The sequence below is a fragment of the Argiope bruennichi genome, chromosome X1, assembly GCF_947563725.1.
Source record: "Argiope bruennichi chromosome X1, qqArgBrue1.1, whole genome shotgun sequence".
Lineage (NCBI taxonomy): Eukaryota > Metazoa > Arthropoda > Arachnida > Araneae > Araneidae > Argiope > Argiope bruennichi.
Genome location: NC_079162.1, coordinates 114,465,834 through 114,487,654, shown reverse-complemented (window position 1 = coordinate 114,487,654; position 21,821 = coordinate 114,465,834). Strand labels below are relative to the sequence as shown.

The 21,821-nt window shown below is 27.5% G+C and overlaps 1 protein-coding gene across 1 annotated transcript in view; it reads left to right on the top strand.

The window, feature by feature from the left end:
* The window catches only part of LOC129958409 (peripheral plasma membrane protein CASK-like), a 117,062-nt gene that overhangs the window by 82,493 nt on the left and 12,748 nt on the right, over positions 1–21,821 (top strand). Inside the window, exons 13-16 of the mRNA XM_056070890.1 lie at positions 15,058–15,246; positions 17,093–17,171; positions 18,423–18,508; positions 18,720–18,788. Of these exons, the coding sequence (XP_055926865.1) occupies positions 15,058–15,246; positions 17,093–17,171; positions 18,423–18,508; positions 18,720–18,788 (423 nt within the window). The remainder of the gene's footprint in view (positions 1–15,057; positions 15,247–17,092; positions 17,172–18,422; positions 18,509–18,719; positions 18,789–21,821) is intronic.

The window sequence follows — 21,821 nt, the reverse complement described above, 5'->3', positions numbered from 1 at the left end:
ACATCTTCAGCTGCCACCCTCTTCAAGCCTCAGCACCGCACCAGTGGGGAAGGAATTTCACGTTGATGGCATGGATGTTCTGTGCCACCTCGACTCCTTGTTACTCTTCTCCGAGTATCTGAAAAATAAGAAAGTAATTGTGCATTTGGATGGTACCGCTGAACATATTTATTTAAAATTTATCATTTGTATTTTTATGTCTAAATGTAATTTTATGGTCCTTGAATTTTCTTTAAAAAAAGGACTGTTCCCTCTCCCCACCTTTTTTTTCCTTCTTTTTGTAAGAGTGGGAACTCTGAATAAGGGATTTCTTAATTCTCAAAAATAAAAGTTTCAAAAGGCTTGAAGCATCTTAAAGCTTGGATAAAAGAATTTAAAAGAAAATAAAGTCCCAATAGCAACCTTTGCGCCTTGAGCCGAAGTGGATTTCGAAAAAAGTGTTTTTTCGATTGTCATAGTGACCATTTGTATTCTATATTTCCTTCTTCAGAAAATATAAATGGAGATAAAAAAAAGTCGAAGGTAATCATTAATGTAATATTGGCATTATTCTTTGATTGATTTTTAAAAAAAAGCTTTGTATGATAATACTCGTCGAGAAACAACAACTTTATCCAATATTTAGATTTGTTTCGTCTACACATTTTTTGTTTGATTTGTTGCAGACGGTTTCTTAATATAAGTTTCCCTTTTTGCAACTTGATCATTTAAATTGAATTTTTTAAGAATTACAATTTCAATAGAGTTTTTAGATGAAACAAAAAAATATATATTATGGTAAGAGTAGACTGCATTAAAAAATAATGTATTAAATTTTCATTGTTTATCAGCTGTGGAACAATTATTTCCGATTCGATGTTTATAATGAAGCTCATTGCAATCTACATAAGCATAATGTTTTTGCATTTTTGGAATATCAGTATAAGAGATCAATTAGATTTTGCAATCTTATATACTTACAAAGGAAGCTAATTATACCATAAATTTAGAGCAGTTCCTACAAAAATTGTCTTATTTATAAAAGGAGAACAAAAGAAATCCATGTGCTTAAAATGTTGTTTTAAGATGATTTTCAGCTTGCAGAAAGTTAGGCCATTGATGCATCTTTTCTTGGTTTATGCAGGTACTTTCTATATTTCTGTTATAATATATCGGCAATGAATAAATTTATTAAAAGTTCGTAAATCAGCTTATGAAATAAATTTCTCTCCATATATGAAAACTTGAGCCACGAAATTGATAATATTAGTGGCAATCTGGAACACACTAGTAGCACTTGAAACCATTTGTATTGCTAAACCTGAATTTAAAATAGTAAATACTATAGGGAACATTTTCAACAACATTAAAAAAAAATAGTTGCACCTAACAACTTGAAAAGCACTAAAATTTCATTATGATGTCAAATGGCCATTAATTTGCAAATAATAATGTCTATTATTTTTTTTTATTACATAAGTGTAACTTAATCTATAAATTCATGTGTATAGAAGTACTTATTCCAAAATTGTTGAAAAAAAAATGTTTGTGGCAATGCAAAGTGATCATTTCTCTATTCAGGTGGGAGAAAAATTGGTTTGCGTTCTTTGGCTTTTGATATGGAAATATAGTGTAATAAGGTATTTTACACCTTTTTCAATATTTATAAAACTTGCTATATTCACTTCCATATAAACATTACTGACAATCTGGCTCAATAATATACACTGGTGTGCAAAACTTAAGCAATAATGTAAATTTTAAGCAGGTCTTCGTTTTTATGAATGACAATGCATGGCCTGAATGCTGATGTTTAGCAGCTACTGGAAAGTGAAGACATCACTCAAATGGATTGTCCAACATTCTCTCCTGATTTAAATCCCATAGAACATGTGTGGGATGCTTTGGGGAGACGCCTTGCGGCACGATTATATCCTCCGGGGAACACCCAACAACTGAAACAAATGCTGACTGAGGAATGGGCACTCTTACCTCAAGAACTGTTGGACAATCTGGTGCTGAATATGGAGAGATGGTGCGAAACAACCATTGCAGTAAGGAGAGGGTATATTCCATACTAAGGATCATCTGCTTGTTGTTCTTGCTCTTGGACGGACAATCAAGTGTAGCGGTACTATGCGTTCAATAAAGCCTTTTTTGTTTGTTTGTTTAATTCCATACTGTATCCATTGCTTTCATTTTTGCGCAACAATGCTTTCGCCATCGTTTAAGTGCAAAATGCTGTCTCTCATTTCTGAATTTTATGTCTCTCAAATGATTTCTCGTGGAGTTATGGCAAAAAAAGCACCTGCTGCTTAAGTTTTGCACACCAATGTATATATATGTTGGAACATATAGATTTGATAAGTTCCCGGTTATCACTTAACATTCTCTAAGCACTGAAATATTTTTTATAAGAAAGTAAACCCTCAGTGATGGCTGTTTCTATAAAACATCTAGTTTTAAGAATCATTTCGTACCTTGATTTATAGATAATGAGTTTTATTTTGGAAATGGACTACTGGTTCAGATATTATCTTCTTCATCTGCAAATACAAGCTAAGTGTACCAGTTACCTATCTGCATCTTCAAAATAAGATGTATGACATGTATTTGTTCGAGAAGCATTTATCCTTTAAAAAATTGAAAGCTATTGCTGCTTTCGATAAAACTTGGATAATCTAAGCGATTGAAATATAATAATAATAATAATAAATATCTATTTATTACTCTAAAGAAACAGAAAAATTGAAAACTTAATTTAAAGCGTCTCAAGAAACTTTTTGTAAGAATTTGTTGCTACTACTGATTTTGCACATTCTGGAAAATTAAATTGAAATGCAAAAATTGTTAGTCAATTCATAATGTTAGCAAAATGTGATTTTATTGCCAATATTTAAGGAAAAAAATACCACCGTACACTCCATCAGACTGCAAAATTTCTCCGAGACAAAGTAAGTAATCATGTAAATAATCATCCATTATTAAAATTGTGGAAAACATGAAACAAGAAACTGGTATTGCAGTACCTTGTGTTCAGATTCCTGTTAAATCTCCGGATGTTATCACTGACGGACTTTTTTAGCGTGTTTATATTATAATGAAGAACCGTGAATAATTGTAAACCTAAAACTATGAAAAGAATTTAGTTCTTGGAAAAAGGTAAAGGAAGGCATGGATTTTCGATTTTTTTTTTTTTTTTTTGATTTTATGATCATAGAAATTAAAAAGATAATTTGTTAAAAGCAAGACATTTAAACTAGGGTTTATACAAAAACCGACTTTTTGAAAAACCTGTTTTCGAATTCAGTATTTCCAAAAAACTGGTTTTAGCCGGTTTTCGAAATTTTTGTCAAAAAAAAAAAAAATAGAATAGGGAAAAATATTTAATTTAATTTATATAAAATAAAAAAAAATCAATAACAAAGTCAAAATATTTTTAAAAAATTAAGGATTACATATACATATACTTACACAAAATAACGAAAACTCAAACAAAAAATTCAAATAGTATTTATATTATTTTCACTAATTTTAATTTCTCCAAGGAAATAGGATTTCAAAAAACATAAAATATCCACTGAACGATGGCTAAGTCTTGTTCTTATGTTGGACACAATATTACCTGAAATTGAAAATAGTCGTTCTCTAGCTACTGAGCTTGGTTTTGCAGTTTTAATGGCATCGAATAACAAATCTAAGTTTTCTTTTTTCTTTTATTCGTTGCCTCAAATAATGAAAATTCAGCATTCAGTGTCTTTGGATTTGTAAGTTTTTCTTCAGGATCTTCAAGAAACTTATGAATTGATTTTTTCCATGGCTTCTTTTAAAAAAGCATTAGTCTGGTGAGTAGTTTCTTCTATTTGCTCTTCATCAGAATCAGTTTCCACATAAGAATTTGGAGATATTCTAGATAATATGTTTTCAGATAACTTTATAAATTCGGTTTTTGAAGTGAAAGAAAGTACACTAGATTTCTTCGCTGAACTAGAAATGTTTTGGGGATTTTGCAAACATAGCAAAAGAGTTGCTAATTCTACTTGTCATCTTTCTTGAATGCGTTATTCTAAAGCGTATAATAATTTCAAACTTATTTCAGTGTTTTAATTTTTTTAGTTCATTTAACAGAAATTCAAATATATCTTCCCTTGTTAATAAATTGGTATCTCGTCGCCCTAAGCCATTAGCTGCTAGACGAGTCGGTTCCAAGAATTTATGAAGTTCTAAAGTTTAGGATATGTTTCCAGTTTTCGCTTTATAATATCAAGCGAATCTGTCGTCACTCGCGACGGATTGCACATATGTATAAGTACTAACATAAAATAAATCGCTTAGGCGCGTCTTTTCCATGTGCTCAGGAGCACATGGAAAGTGCACAATGCACAAACACGGGCCAACACAACTTGCAAAGTTGAAAAAATGTATTTGCTGCACGTTGTATAGAATGAATAGCAAATCAAATAAGTTTAAAAAAAATTTTTTACATAATAATATGAATTCTTTAAACCGGTTTTCTTAATTTAAAAACCGGTTTTCAAATGTAACAAATTTACTTTAAAAAACCGAGTTTGAAAAAACGTCAAACCCTAATCTTAACCCAAGAATTTTATGCAAAAATATAATTTGTTTTGTTAAAATAGTGCAAAAGATGTTCTAATGTTGTTCTTGAAAATAGTATCTCATTTCACAGGCGAAGTAAATATGAAGGCGCAATGATGATGTGCAGAAAAAGTAAACAAATCACCTGCGTTTGAAAGCTCAATGGCTCCAATTATATCCAATGAAGAATGAAAAAAAAAAAAAAAATGTCAATATAATGAAATTTACAGAATTAACTACTTAATAATGAGAGCACATACACTTTCCATTTTAATAAATCGGTCTTTGGATTATCTAACTTTGCGATTTTTTTAAAACGAAGTTGTAAGCAATTAAATATTACATTTTTTTTTTACTATTCTATTTAATTGTTTTTTTTTTCAAAATAACTGGAAAAAAAATTTGGTATAGTCTGTCTTTAGGGACGTCTTAGAAAGGTTAATCATTCAATTTTACCATAAAGAATTCATTTTAAGAGGTAATTGAGTCATCTAGGCCATTTAATGAGATATTAGATGACAAAGAGCGCATTTCCTTTTCTTTGTTGAACTCGGCGGTTCTGATGTGGGTCATGTTTTGATGCTTCGTTTAATTTATATTACTGGTAATTGCTCTTATCTACAAGGATCGGAATGTGGCAGTAAAAGAAAGCCACGTCTTATTTTGACAAGAAGAATGTGAATATCATTTAAAATTTTTTTCTTGATTTAAAAAAATTATTGTGACTTAAAATTAAGGAATTTGTGTTATCTAGCCTGCGTACATCTGGAACAAAAATTTACATAGATTTCTTATTACTAGACGTTCGGATAGGATAGGATAGGATAGGATAGGTAGGTAGGGCGGGTTAGGCTAAGCTAAGGTAAGATAAGATAGGACAGGACAGGAAAGGAAAGGATAGGTTAGGTTAGGTTAGTCTGGTATAATAACTGAGTTTATTTCAAAGCCGTCTTGAGTTCATTCAACTATAATTTTCACAATAAATAAATAAAACTAACAAAAATAATTGAATGGGAAGTGGATAAGTTGAATACAAAAATTGGAACTTTCGAAAGAGCGACTATAAATTTTGAGCTGCAAGACCTACAAAAAAAATTATAGAATTATTTAAAAGTTAATAAGAAAAAAAAATAGCAACAGAGAAACAAAGGAAAAAAAAAAGAATATTGTAATATATTGTCTTTATTATATTTACCTTTGTGAAAGAATAAGGGGAAAATACATGAAAATTGTTTGGGCACTATATGCATTAATATTAATGAATTCATTTTGTGTCAGCATTTTCTGAATAATCATGATTTTATATTTGTTGATATTTTTTAAGCTAGCATTCTTTGAAACTCAGCTCTTAATGAATTTGAGGTTTGTACCTCGAATTGTTTGTTGTCCAGAAAGTAATTATTAAAAAGTAAGTAAATAAAGGAGATTTGTATCTCTAGCCTGGAACATCGTAACAATTTATATTTTTGGTCTGAACCGTCTGTCTTTATACTATTTTTTAAAAATTTACTTTTAATTAGCTATTACTCTTAAAAATTTACTCTCGACGTGCACTTAAAAAGTGAGTTTAATATCACTGCAACGCGTGTGTGCGTAAACAAACGGTATTTACTAAAATAATGAAACGTTTTTTGTAAAATATACTTGAAAATATTTTTAAAAATTGTTAAAATTATAGAAAAATTTATACGGAATTAAAATTGCTATCATAGAAAATCCAATTTCTTAAAGTGATGTGAAAATAATTTTTGTTCGGCGATATACTTCGAAGTTATCGAGGATTTATTTAAAATTTAATTAATTTTTTAATAAAAATTATAAAAGTGCCTTTCTTAGTGCGTATTTATAATTCAAGAAGAACTACTTTTGCCAAATTTATTAATTCTAGGTCCAGTAATCTGCCCTGTAGAAAGGTCTGCTCTATTTTTAGTCATTTACAGATAGTAAACCAGTCTGCAAATATTGTGTTAAATATCCTTATGTCAATTAAAAATAGTGGTTTGGTAGCTAGCTTTTAAGTTTGTGTGTACAATGTTCATCTTTTTGTTTGAATGTCAACAGTATATACTTTTATTTTTCTGTTGTTGGAAATCTTTTCCGGTTTTCGAATCCGTTATAAAATTTCAGTGCATATTTTGCATTAGGTGAATTCTGAAAATAAGTCCACTTATTTTAAAAAGCATTAGTAGTTTCATGTTTGAAAAATTAATGTAATTATAGAATGAAAAATGTGTACTTTGTTTTTTATCCATTTCCTTCAGGAACTGAAGTCTAAAAAGCTGATAACAGGCATAGTTGTATAATATCTATCCATATTCTAATTTAAAACTTGGGTGGTAGCTTCCGAGAAAATTGAACCCTCTTTTTACCCTCTGGTTCGTTTCGGTGCCGGTTGTTAGAAGAGTATTTTTAATATTCTATTTTTAGAAGTGCATGTTGTAGCCCCGAATTTGGGTGTTCTGCACCCTCTTAAATTCCGTCTAAAAATCATGCCGTGAACGTTGAAAGTCAAATTGCCTCTTTTTGTATTTGAAATTTTGTATTACAGCACATTAGAAAAATTTATGGTTTAATGCATTGCTTATACTTTTTCTGTTTCAAATGTTTTTTTAAAAAAATCAATTTTAATTTTGGTTAGCTTTGACTATCTTTTTACTTGGTCGACATTCATTAATGTTTTATTTCTATATCTGGCCTATTAATTAAGATGGAAACTTTCTTGTTGAGAGAAAATTATGCAAATTCATTTTAAGATTATAAGATATAAATTAAAATAATTCATATTTTATAAATTTGTTAATACAAAATGAAAGCTTGTAGGAATTTTTTATGTATTACTTATTTTTCCTTCATTTTTTCGCATCTTTATTAAGAAATTATTATTAAATTAGCCGCATTTGGCGATCATCTAGTTCGCCAGGGTTAATGCTCACTAAACTTTTCAATTAAATATTTTTTGTAATTTGATTTCTTAGTAGTTTTTTTTGCAAAATATTTTTGAGCTTCGATCCGATTTGATAGTAATAAAACTCATATTATTAGAGCCTTATGCCGATCTGCTCATTATATTAAGTATCTCTCTAATTTTCTATCAGCTCTCATAGAATTGGAATTTTAAATTGAAACGGAAGTGGTTAAACTGCAATTAATACACATTTTTTTTTTTCTGGAATCAAATATGTTTTTTAAAAATAGGACTGCAGAAAATCAAATCCTTCAACATTGAAGTGTTATGTGTACCACAGAATATTTTTTGTAAATTATACAGTATTTCAAATAACTATTCAATAAAAAAAACCCCTGTTTCATCACAAAATTCAGCTTTCCGTTTTACTTTCAAGGGGATTTAAATGACATAAATAATAATTTTATTTTATTTCTGTCGATAAATGTACTTCTGAAAACAATTATGAAGACTAAATTTTGAACAGTCCTTTGATTCATGAATAATAAGTCAGTAAAATAATCTTGAAGAAGATTGAATCTAACGTTTCATTCTTCTGCGATCAAATCTGTCTGACATTATTTTAGGACAATCGGCAATTTCATTATTTAAGGTCAATCGACCTTGAGGAAATTCCGAGTATTGATTGGTATATTTTCTTCAACACGGTCGATGGAAAAATCTAAAATCGCGTGTTTTGAGATTCAAATAGAAATAGAGATATTCAAATGATTTGAAATAGAGATATTCAAATTTTCATAACTCATTCAGTTTTTATCGTAAAGGAATGGAACTTTTTGTATTTAAAATATTAGTGTTTCAAGAAAATTTTATTAAATAGACTCAAGACAGAAGGTCTGTATAAAAAATTAATTTTGCAGTTCATCGAAACCTTTATTGATTCTAACCACATAGAATATAATTATTTACTTCGTTTAGACTAATTTTTATTAGATGTGTATACCTATTACTAAAATTTTAGAAATTAGCCGTTGGGCTGCAATTAGTGGATATCCAATATCTATTAAGCTATGTTTGTCATAAATGAAACTGAATTATTGAATTAATAATGTAGATATTTAAAAATGTCACATAAACATTTTTCTCAGAATTTTATTTTTAAAGAAAATATCACATTTTATACAGCCTCGTGCTGATAAATACATTTTTCTAGGTTTAGTTTGCAGTAAGAGTAAACTTAATCTTTAATTTGAGTTTTTGTCAACGGAATGGTAACCCGTTGATAAACGCTAGTTTTTTCCCATATACGCGTAACTTTTTCTGGCAGGTTAAGGTTTTTTTTATTTTGTGCGAATAAAATAGTTGGAAAATATGGTTAAATATTTTTTAAAGATTCATTAGAAGAAGAAACTTATAGGTTGAAATTCTGGTATCATTAAAAAAAATCTTCTCCATTCTTGTATCAATAAATTCTAAGAAATCTCTGTTATATGATAGTTTTCTTTAGACGGGAATTTTTATTCTTGTTTTGGTTCCATACTTTTGTAGCAGTTTTTTTCTAAAAAATTGTGAAATCAGCGGGAGTGGTCTCACGAAACTTTCTCGTATAATCTTCCAATTAGGGTCTTATCCTCCCGTTCCTGCATAAAATTAATTACGTTGAGTAAGGCCACAAATGCCTTGTATGGCATTAGCGAACAATAGATATGACAGATAGATCATTGGTGAATCTAATATTTTTATTGAATCTTATCTTGCGCATATATATTTTGAACGCTTTTTTCCGACTGAATGAAATCAAATTTTTTGACAAAGAGCTACAGTTGTGATTACAAGATAATACCGATTTCATTTATTTAAATTATTGCATTTATGAGTTATTGCGTGTCCATGTATGCGAAAGTATAGACCAAGCGACAGTCAACCGTTTGACGAATTTTATTCAAAATTTGAATTTGTGATTTAGATGCTTAACCTGTACACCGAACTGTATCTACTAGCTCTTTGCGTTTTGGCGTTATCACTTCACTTGTAATCGAACAGCCAAACAGCCAGATTTCCTGTAAATAAATTTCGTTCAAAGTTTGATAGAAATCTACCTGTTTGATCATACCAAATTTCATCCATCTCGATCAAAACTTTTTTTTTTATCTGTTCACACACATATAGACTAAAATAACGACAAAAATGTGTTTTTCTATTTCAGGAAGGTCTGAAGCGTGGAAATTTGACAAAATCTCAAATTCGAATTTTTCGACGATTTGAATACTTTGTATAAGAGAGAATAAAATTCTTATATACTAAGTTCACTTCAATACTTTTAGACAAGAAACATTTCAAACATCGAGTTACTCCTTTAAAGTGTTAGGCCCCAGTAAGTTTCAAGCTTCAATCGAAGGAAAGGTCATGTTTCGCCTTTTCTTGATTCTTGTAGAATTAGGCTGCCCCTAGAAAAGTGATTGAAAAAGAGATTGAAGAAAATACCTTACCCCGAAAAAAATGACATGAATGTAATGAATTTAATTGATGAAAGATTTTTAAATAGTATAAATAAATTATTAAATATAATATTAACGCAGTATTGACGTATTACATTTTTTTTTTGTTTCAAAACTTTACAATTTAATAGATTTATAATTTTTCAATCGGCTATCATCAAATCTTTTCGTTTGATTTTTAACATTATAAACTTTCAATTAAAATTTTCATTTGTTATTATATTCTGACTTTTAATTTTAATGAAAAGTTTCTAAAGCTGAGAAAATGTTATATTTTTATTAGTAAAATGATGTATCTGTTGCTGGTGGAATCCCAACTTAAATGAAACCTTATACTTACCGAATCTTTATAATTTAATAAAAATTTTCCTGTAAGCTTAAAAAAAAAAAAAAAAGTGGACAAATTTTGTTCTGAACATTTTCCACATGCTGGCATTTTAAAACTAGAATTTAAGCATGTTAAAAAGGTGAAACTGTTTTTGTTATTTGAATGCATTTTATTTTTATTTTAAAATTTTTTGACTCCCTTAGATATTTCTTTTGCATTCATTATGAATAAAAGCAAGGGATTTATTAATAAAATTCCTCTTTTTTTCCCCCCATGAGGTTTTAATTAAAGATAATATTTTTATTAAATGTAAGAACTTTTGAAAACATTGGAGGAATATTAAAGACAGCAATGTATCACTCAAAATTATACATATATTTATCCATCAGTAGTACTTACAGTGGAATCTAGCGCCATTTACCAAAAAAGGATTCATCCGAGGAGTTGCGCAGCTTTTATTTTTATATTCCGTCTGTGCCATTTTCGTATTTAGGGCATCGATCAGTTTGGAAGAACTCAGTTGCTTATGATTGCTTCGTCACAATTGTGATTGTTATTTTGCATTCTTAATCTCAGGAATATAACCTGGTTCAGAAGAAAGCTTATATTTTTCTCATTTTTATAAAATATTAGCTTAATATTTGGTTAATATTTTCGTAATAATAACTGTGTAGTTGTTAATTTTTCACTTGAGTATTTCTTTAACCATCTAATCTTCATCAGTTTATTATCAGTGTATATTAAGACGAAATGTGAATTTTTAATTTAGATTCATCTTCTGTTTCGCATTTATGTAACAATATTAATGGGTTGAATTTCGATTTTTTTCTGGGATTTTGTGTATTTATTAATCTTAACCAGAATACTTACAGTTTTGAAATAATAATTAGTAAATCAAGCTTTTCTCAAAAAGGTATTTATCATACATATTTAAATCGTATTTTATCTTTGTAATTATTTGTATTTGCGAGAAAGTGAAGAAAAAAGGGGGGATTCTGCGTTATTTTCGTACATTTTTTGAAAAAAAAATGTTTTCTGTTTCATTTTATTTATATAAAAATTCGGTAATTAGTTTGGATTCTTGTTCTTTATTTTTGCTTTTAGTGCTGATGCTTTTTTTAAATCTCAAATTTTCAAGTTAATGAAAAAGTACTTATTCTTGCGTTGTCGTGTGTAGTTGAAGCAAGTTTATATATTTCTTTTAATTTCGTGTAGATGGCGCCATGAGTGTCGTTATGGTAACTGGCAAAGTTGATTTGCGTCAAAAGTATGCTAGCGAACCATCTAAAATCTTTTCAATGGGGTAGATGCTAAGTTTCTTACTGGATGTCCCGACTACGGTATTTCTTATCAGATAGAAATCGTGATTGAAGATGTGTCAATCAATACTTCACATGCGGTTGTTTATCAATGAAGTTAACCCGGAAGAGCAGCTGTATGTGATCAAGGAAAGAATCTTTCTCCCACACTGCTCTTGAAAACGCCGAATTAAAGTTTATAACGACCAGAATCAAATTTCACAAATAATCGGCGATTCTTAAAGTGCTTTTATCAGTTGATAAAGATCGTTGTGGCAATTCATCCTAAGTGAAGTTATTAGGTAGTTATTTGTTTTCTCTATCTAACAGTAAAATTTAATGAAAAATCACAAATTCCTTTCTGTTTTCTGGATTAGCCGGTCGTACATAAGTTAATGATTCATCGAATTTAACATGCCATTTATGTTTCTGTTGAGTTTCTTCTATTATTTTTGATTATCGTGAAAATTTCAAATATTTTTTTTGTTTGTTTTTTTAATAGGTCTATGTTGTAATCGTTTATCAAATTTCCCAACAGAAATTCATTAAAAAATTTTTAGCATTCGTTAATTAGTATATATTGTATAAATTCATTAATTAAATATTTTCATGCAGTATATAAAATTTTGCTTATTAATTAAAAGATATCTAACATGAAAGATACCTTTATTAATGAAATGTTGTGAATGAAATTGTTATAATTTATGATATAAATTATTTAAGATATTATTACTTTCTTGGTGAATTTTCTTATGTTATTATTTTTTATACTAAATTGTTCTTTCTTTGGTAGTTAATTTTTAAAATGTCCCATTTGGATTTCAATGTGCTTTAACTGTAAACTTAAGCTGACAAATCTAATGTCAGCATGTAAATTAAGAAAATGCATATATTGAATCATAGTATTTAATTTCGATTGCATATGAATCTTGGCGTTATGGGATGTGAAATAATTTATTTTGTCATGTTTCAAGGTATTTGATTTTTACTTAAATAGTTTGATAACTCTTTTGATAAAAATCCTTGATTTGTTGTGATTATATAATTGCCAATAAAAAGACATTATTCTTAGATTAAGTAATGTAAAAAAAAAAGAAGAAAAAAAAAATCATATGAAAATCTGAGAATTTTTTACTTTTTATATGCTGAAAGTAATTATATTTGGAGAAAGGAGCGAAAACTGTATTTAAGTTTTGTGTTAATTTAGTCTATTTTAATCTTTTGAATTCAGTTTATTTAATCTGTAATTTATAATTTTGTTGCTTTAATCTTTTATTTTGGAATGGGCATTGAATACATTTAATCATATCTAAAAGACCCATCTCCTTCATTCTCTTAGTATTTATCTCAATCATTTTTAAAATTTTAATTAAACAATGATTCAAGTTTCAGACTTTCAAAATTTATTATCTTCTGATGTTGGGTTTGATTATGGTTGCCTGATGCATAATCATTTGCAATCCATGTGTAAATTTTTACTCTGCAATCATTTGATGGATCCTATCCTATGATACTTAATATAAACAGAAGTATATATAGAATGTTATATAATATTTATAATGAATAGTTAGAATATAGAATGTTTATAATATTTTATATAGAATGTTTTATAACATTTTAAAACATTTTGTAAGCAAAATTTGTAATTAAAAATGATTCCAATGAAATGTGATTCTTTATATATTAAAAAATGTACAAAGTGAAATTTTCCACTAAAGAAATTGAATAAATAATCCATTTCTGGAAAAAAAACAAAAACTTTTAGTAATATGATAAAAATATGCAATAAAAGAGAAATTAGGCTTATTTTTATTATTATTTGTCTTATTAGGAACTGAAGAGAAATTAGTTTCATTTTTTTATAAACCTTTTATCATTAATCCTCTGTGTTCTACTGAATATCACTAGATTGACTACTATATATCTGTTACTTCACAATTTTGATTTGCAATTATATTGCTCATGAAACTCTGAAATATTATTTCATTCTTGAGAAAAACATATTTTCTTTACTGATAAGCTGTATTTTATATCACAGATTTCGCTCATCTGAATTTTTAATTGTACGGAAAGAAAAATCTAATCACATAGAAAAAAGTATAAAATTAGTCAAAGATTGATAGCTATTTTGAACAAAACTATAGTTTAAAGAAACAAAAATTACATTAAAAGAGGTAGCATGATTAAAAAAATTCTAATTTGAATATTTTTACAATATTTTTGATAAATTTATAAAAACGAATTACAAAAAAAAAAAAAAAAACTAAAATTATTTATTCATTCAGAATTTTTCCACAAAGCTATTTATTAACATTTATTATTAGCCAGTGCTATTATCTGGTATGAGCTGAAAATCAAATTTAAGATGCAAAATTACTATAACTATATTTACTCCAGGATATGAATCTGGCTTTTTAATTTATTATAATTGAATAATCTAATCACATAGAAAAATGGGTATTTTATCACGAAGATAAAATTAGATCCCTTCTTGGGGGGGGGGGGGAGTGAATAATTTGTGTTTCAGCATTTTATAGAAATGAATAATATCTGCATTACTTAGTTTCTACATTTTATGGAAAATAATTTCTAGTCAATTTCAAAATGTTAATTGAATTACAGAGCAAAATAATTTAACATTATTTGTATCTTATTTATAAAATACAAAACAACAGTTATTATTATTGCTATTAAAGCAAAAATATGTGTATTTTTTTCTTTAAAAGAAATATTTGCATTATTTTGAACTTGAAAATATTTTTGATTGACAATATTTCTGTTCCTTAAAGGGGTCTTTTTTTTTCCCAATTTAAAAAAATAAACAATTGAGAATTAATTCTTGTATGGAATAATTTTATATAACATAATTTAATCCATTATTATATAAAGACATTTGAATTTTGTTAAAAATTAACATAAATGTTTCCTTTGTTGTTCTGAAATTTTATTTAAATTAGAACTACTGAATAGTGAATAAGTAAAAATGGTGTTATTTGCATCTGACCAATTTGAAGTGTTTCATGTAATACCTCCCGTTCCAAAAGTTTTCTTTGGCATTCATTTCTTATATTGTCAAAGAAAATGTCTTTATATTGTATTTATTGTTTTTACCATGAATGATTACAGTAGTCGCATATATGTTAAATAATATGAAGCAATACTTTCTTCCCAATTAAAAAAGTATTATTAAACCTTTATTTGTTTCGCTTTTATTCAATTGCTTTCAAAAATTTTATAATTTAATATTTAGATTTTGTGCCAGCAAATTTACATTGAAAAATTATTTTCAAATTGTTAAAGCATTTGTGATTTTATTATAAATTTGGATGTCGTCAACTTGATAACCTTTTAATATTTTATATGAATATTTACTTACTGAAGTACAATATATAATATACACTATTTTTGTTTTATTATTTTATTTCTGAAATATTTTTTAAATTACTGTAGGCTTTATTGCAAGCTCATGATGTACTTTGTCATGAAGTTTATGGTGAAGATGCCATTAGAGTAACCCCCCCTCCTGTTGCACCATATGCAAATGGTGGTCAAGGAATGGAGACTGAAATAGGACCTGAAGCTAAGGCAGTTACCAGAGTTCGGCTAGTTCAATTCCAAAAAAATACCGATGAACCTATGGTATTTAATTTATATAAATATTTCATATGCTGTTTTTAAACATTTATTTAATTATTTATTCTATGAATAAAATAAAAAAGTAACTTGTTGTGAATTTTATTCCTAATTTATTATTATAGTTTTTAATATTTCTTTGAAATGAAACTTGAGAATAAATTGATTATAACAATTTACATCCTAAGAAATTCTTTGAATTTTTTTTCTCATAAGGTTTTGATAACAAATTTTTAGTTTTTCAGCATAGGTATAAAATGGAAAAAAAAAAAAAAATATATATTTTCTTCTGATCCTTGTCTAGTGCTAACATTTAACTGAGAGGAAATAGTTCAGATGAATGTGATATAGATACTGTTATCAAGACAACAGGTTGATTATTTTTTGAAGATATTTGGAAATTAAAATTGTATTGGATTTTTTTAAAAAAAATTTCATTTTCATGTATTGTGATATATATCACGGAGAGTAATAATCGATATCTTTTTATAATCACCTGAAAATAATTTATGCACTCCCGCTTCTGAATAAATAACTTTATTTATTTATTATTATTTTTTTAAGTTTCATTAAAACCTATAGGTAAATATAATACAAAATTGAAGATGAAAAATAATCCAGCATTTAGAAATAATAGCATCTTTTCAATGTTTGTGCATAGATTTCCAGTAATATTTATGAATAACATGTGAGAAAATTTGGGTCATATTTGAGAATAATTATACTAATGTAATATAAATGAAGTGTTATAGATTTCCAAAATTCATGCCTTTTAAGTTACCAAAATTCTGAATTGTTTTTCTGCTACAAATATGTGACTATAGAAGATGAGGATAACTCATAAGTGTTTTTTTAACTTATATAATGCTGCCTTTTTTTAAAAATAATAATTAAACTGTTGTAAAAAAAGTTTCTAATTTAAGACACTTGTGAAAAAAAAATTAAACATTGATATATAATATAAATTAAAGATCATAATTATTATTGATGAATGAATTTCTTTTACAAAATAGTGTCAAAGTAAGCCTCACAATTTTTAGCATGCTTTAAAGATGTATTATACAATAACTGAAATTGAATTTTTTTAATTAATAAATATTTTATTCTTTTGAAATGCATTGATTGTTCACTGTAAAATTTTTGTTTTGCATTAAATAATTAAATGTAGTATATTCAGCAGCAATAGTGTAATTTTAATTCAGAGATATACTCTTGAAAACAGTAATATTTTCCCTGTTTGTTCTTTTGTTTTCTTGATACTTCCTGTGAAATATGTATTTTATTTGAAGTATTTGATGTTTTTAAGATCTTGACAACGTTTATTTACATTACAATAAAAAGGCATTAAAAAAAGCAGCATTATCACTTGTTTTAAAATTATTCCTTTATAAAATTTCTTGTGTGTGTTGTGACTTATTGCACTTTACAAGCCCGCTAACTGTTATCTGTCAGCTATTTAAGCCGAGTGAGCATCTCTTGTTTTTTCAGTCGCGCCAACTAGAACCAAGAGTGTGACATACCTACTTCATGCATCACATTAGCTTGCACAACCCCATTTTACGGGGGGGGGGGGCACATTCATATACCTCGCAGATAGAACACAGAAAAAGAACAACCATTACCGAACCAGGATTCGAACCCGGAACGTCCAGATCACGGGGAAGACGCTCTACTCCTATGCCAGGATGCCAGCCATTCGTCCTATTTCCTTGATAGATTGCGGAGAGTTAATTTCAAACCATAAAATTTCTTAAAATGCCTATGTACTATTTATATGAATTTGTAATTGTAATTGTGTAAGTATTTGTGACAAATTATATAATATATTAAAGATTGTTTTATTTATTTGCAGGGTATAACTTTAAAATTGGATGATAAAGGAAGATGCATAGTTGCCCGTATTATGCATGGTGGCATGATTCACAGACAAGGTAAAGGAAATTATTTATTTGTTTATAAATAAAAGGGATTAGGTGTTCACAAAGCATTTTTATTGAAACATAGTGGATATTCTTATGGAACTGAATAACTGGTGACTTTAAGCCTTAAGTTTTAAGGTTATCTAAGAAATATATTTATTCACCTGTTCTCTGCATAAAAGTCTTGGGTTTAAATGATGTCAAGTTGAGAATTTTATTCATTTACTTTAAGTGTAAAATGTAGTTATATAAGTATTTATAAGATTTTTCCATAAGGCCTGTGTTTCATATTTTAAACCGTTTCATCTTCTAAGTAATTTTAGGTAGTTTTTGTAAAATTTGGAAGAATGTAGTATTTCAAATGATAGCAAATATGCATTATTAGAAATTGATATTTAATATTTTTTATATAAAAGAAGACTTGCATATGTAGGTTGAACATTTAAAGACTGAAACTTCTAATAATAGCATCAGATTCTTTTAATATAAAATTCAAGTTATAAAGTTAACCCAACTATATCTATTTAATTTATTTTAATGCCAGATATATAAATTATATTTCACCTGCTAGTAAGCATCATTGTGAGGACACTTATTGAGTAAAACGATATTGTAAATGATTCATCCAACTACATTTAAGGATGAATGATATGATAAAACTTCGAACAATTCGTATATATTCAGTTCAAATAAAATATAAAATATTCACTCTTATTGTCAGAAGAGGACGAGGGCAACATCCAATCATTTTATATAAATATTTAAAAACGAAAGCAGTATTAATGTGCAGCATATTCACTAAGCATCAAATACAGAATTCATCACTTTGTTAGATTTAAACAAAAGTATGTATAAACCATAAACAGTAAAAAAGTTGTTTTCAGCACCACATGTCAACTGTCTTGGTTAATATAATATCAGTATGATGTAGATTTTAACTCGCATATGCTGAGACCATAGCATTGGGTGAATCGTATAACTTGGCTAATATAAGTTTAGCTTAGATTAACTTTAATGAGTATATTTTTCATTATTTTGGAAGAATGAAGTTATAAGCAGAACCAAAAGATCATCTTCAACCATTAAAATATAAGAGCCAAGCCTAATATCACCATTTAATATAATTATTCAGTTATTTATTAAATTTCTTATTGATAGTATTTACTCCAAAATATGAAAAATCCAGCCCTTCTTAAATTATAATCTGTCATGCAGCATTCAAGTCATTTAAATCTGGGACTTTTTTCTGTTTTTATTGTCTAGCGACCCTGCATGTTGGGGATGAGATCCGGGAGATTAATAATGTTAGTGTTGCAAATCAGACAGTAGATGCGCTTCAGAAGATGTTGGTATGTTAATTAAAATCTCATTTTTCTGTTGTTGTTGCTTCTTATAATGGTTTCCCAAAAATTCTTAGAAATTATTTGTTTTGTCATTATAAAATATTTAAGGCAATTTAAAATATGTGCATTGTTATTTTTCATGATTATATTATATAGAATTAGAATATTAGAAATTACTGTCATATAAATTGTGCATGTTTCTTGTTTTTTTTTCCAGAGAGATGCAAGAGGAAATGTTACATTCAAGATTATTCCGAGTTATAGAACTGGCCCTCCAACATGTGAAGTATGACTATTTTACTTATTAGGGCTTTAAAAAAGTGTTTATTTTCTCTGTAATATACAACAAATTATGAAAAAGATTACCAGATTCAAAATATTGTGGTGCAGATTCAACGATGTACAGCTTGCCATAAAAGTATCTAGACGCTTATTGCTCTCAATTTACAAGTGTTAAAATCGTATCAAACATTTCATTTAATTTGATTTGTGATGTGTCTTGAATTTGTCTGAATTTGAAGACAAATTTTTTCTTTAAAATTATTTCTCACATTCAGAAACTTCGGCATATGAGATTTTATACGATTTCACGAAAGCAACTGGAAATATATAGGGAAAAAAAAAAATGATAGATGACCTCCATTTATGCAAATGTAGAAAAAAATGGCATTATTATTATATTACTATTTACCTTTCATTAGTTGATTCAGGCATGATATCGGAGCTTTTAGTTGCCTGTTAAATGATGTGCATCAAAATAAATTGCCTAACACATTTATCGAAATATGAATCCAGAATTGCATGTTTTTATCTTATTCATTTACTGACAGAAAATTGAGTACCTCCTCCCTCCTTGATTTTGACATAAGTTTATTTCTTCATCAACAAATAAACCTTTAATATATCTCTTCAGAATTCACTTCTTTATTCTCAGTATGCGAAACCACTTTTTCAAAGACTGCATTTTCCATTTCCTTATATCATTTTTTAAGTTGTATTTAAATTAAAAAAAAAAAAAAAAAAACGAATATCCTGAAAAACTTTAAATAGTTGATATTAAAAAAAATCATTAGAATTGTTTTAGAGTAGTCAAAAAATTATAATTAGATAGTTTTTGTGTAAAAATTCTTTTATGAGAGTAATATAATTTACATGAGTTTTCACCAAACAAAGATTGATTTCTGTTGTAAAAATTTTTGATGTAGCATTTATATTCAGTTGCTTTTTAATCGAAAAAAAAAACGCAAATGAGGAAATTGACTAATGCAGTTTTAAATTTGTATTCCAGATTAAAAATAACTATATTAAAATCTAATGGTAACATTTAATCCATTCGTAGATACATTTTTATTTAATTATGTCCTATTTTTACTTATTCCTGTTTACAACTGTATCCATTAATACTCTGTTGAACTGAATTTTCAAAAATTGATTGAATGAAACCTGTTTTAAAAATTAATTTAATTTTTAGATCATTTTTAATTTATGAATGAGGGATTTTTGACATTCTTCATTTACATTCTTTGTTATACATTAGACATAGAAATAATTTCAATGGAATGCTAGTGAATTGAGTCTTCTTGTATGAATTGATTGTTTGCTTCCTCTCTTTTTGTGTTATAATTATTTTGGAAAGAAAACATGTTGTAATAATTCTTAACTATTAGCCTTAAGTAGTGTCCAAAGTTATACTTTATTTTTTGTTTCATTTTAACAATATTTTTCTCCCAGCTAATGTATATATTAAACTACGATGTCTTTTCGAAACGAATTAAAATGGCGAATAATAATTAAAATGGCGAATAACGAATTAAAATCCTTATATTTGTCGACCTATGAAATTTTAGTGTATATCTTCGGAACTATTGAATGTAACTCTGTGCAGCTGTGTTTCTGTTACTTTTGGTATTGACATCAGCATTTTTATGTTTCTATTCAATAATATTGAAGAATTCAATTAAATAATAAATTACAAAATATTTTAAATGTGAAAATATATATGTGTTTATGTAAGTAGTAGTTTAATGGAAAGAAAGAATTTTTGTATTCTATTTATTACATATAGAGATATATTGAAGAAGCAATAAGCTTTATATAGCATTGGGAGGGTTGAATTTTAATTGCTTATAATTCCTCTTCTGTGTCTTTGAAATGGGAGTTTTCAATATAATTTAATTTGGAAAATATAAATTTTCATTTCAAACTGTATGCTGTCATTTGAGGAAAAGCGAATTAATTCATATTATAACGTGGAGACGGTTTCCTGTTTGAATAAAAATTGTTCGGAATTTAATTGTTTATTTCAGATACCTTAGCCTATTACTTTTGGATTATTTTACTCTGCATAGGAGGGATTTCCACTGTGTATTAAGAGTGATATTCATTGTCTGTTTGAATGATATTATTTTGTTGTAATTTGTAACTTATGAAATACTTCTGTCAATTGCTTACTAAAAATTAAATCTCTTCCAGCTCCTTTTTATCTCAGTTCTATTTTGGTGAAATTAAAGTCAACTGATGCATGCGTGTAAAGGTAGAGGGTTTCCATATCTGAAATCAAATAATAGAAACCATTTTTTTTTAACGATGGAAATTTTTTATTTTAATTTGCGATAATTAGCTCTGCATAATAATGTTCGCAATTTTTTTTATGTTTCTATTCAGATAGTGATTTCTTTTCCTATATTATAGAAAACTTTTTAAACCTGTTAAATTCTAAATCATTTACTAAACTATAGAAGGATTTAAATTGCAAGAAAGTGTTAAGAACTAGTTAGTAGTGGTTTTTAAATTTTTATTTATTGAAAGAAATGTATTGGAATTTGATTGCATTATATAAATAACAGCCTTAAGCAAGTGCCATGTTCACCAAGTATTCTAGCCATGATAATTTGAACTCTTATCGGATGGTAGATTTTTATACAGAGCATAGCTGATAAAGTACTGTTTTACCTAAGGGGTGACTTATGACCGGTAACAGTTAAGTATCAAATTATGACTGACATTTGACCTATAATATATTGGATAACTTGCACCTTTTTTGTTGGTTATACGCATATATTTCCTTAGAGTCGATTCATACAATGCCACAGCTGAAGGCGAAATGTAAGTGCATCTCATCTAACTTTGTTTCGGCATATATTGCACAATATTTATAGTAGTTTCTTTCTGCAAATTATGTAACAGATTTCGAAATTTGATATGTAATTCTTGAGCATTTAATAAATCCATTACAGTTCTATAGTCTTGTCTAAAATTTAGACTTGAATGCTGTTAAAAGAGAAAATGAAGAAAATTTAATGTATCCATGTTGTTGAAA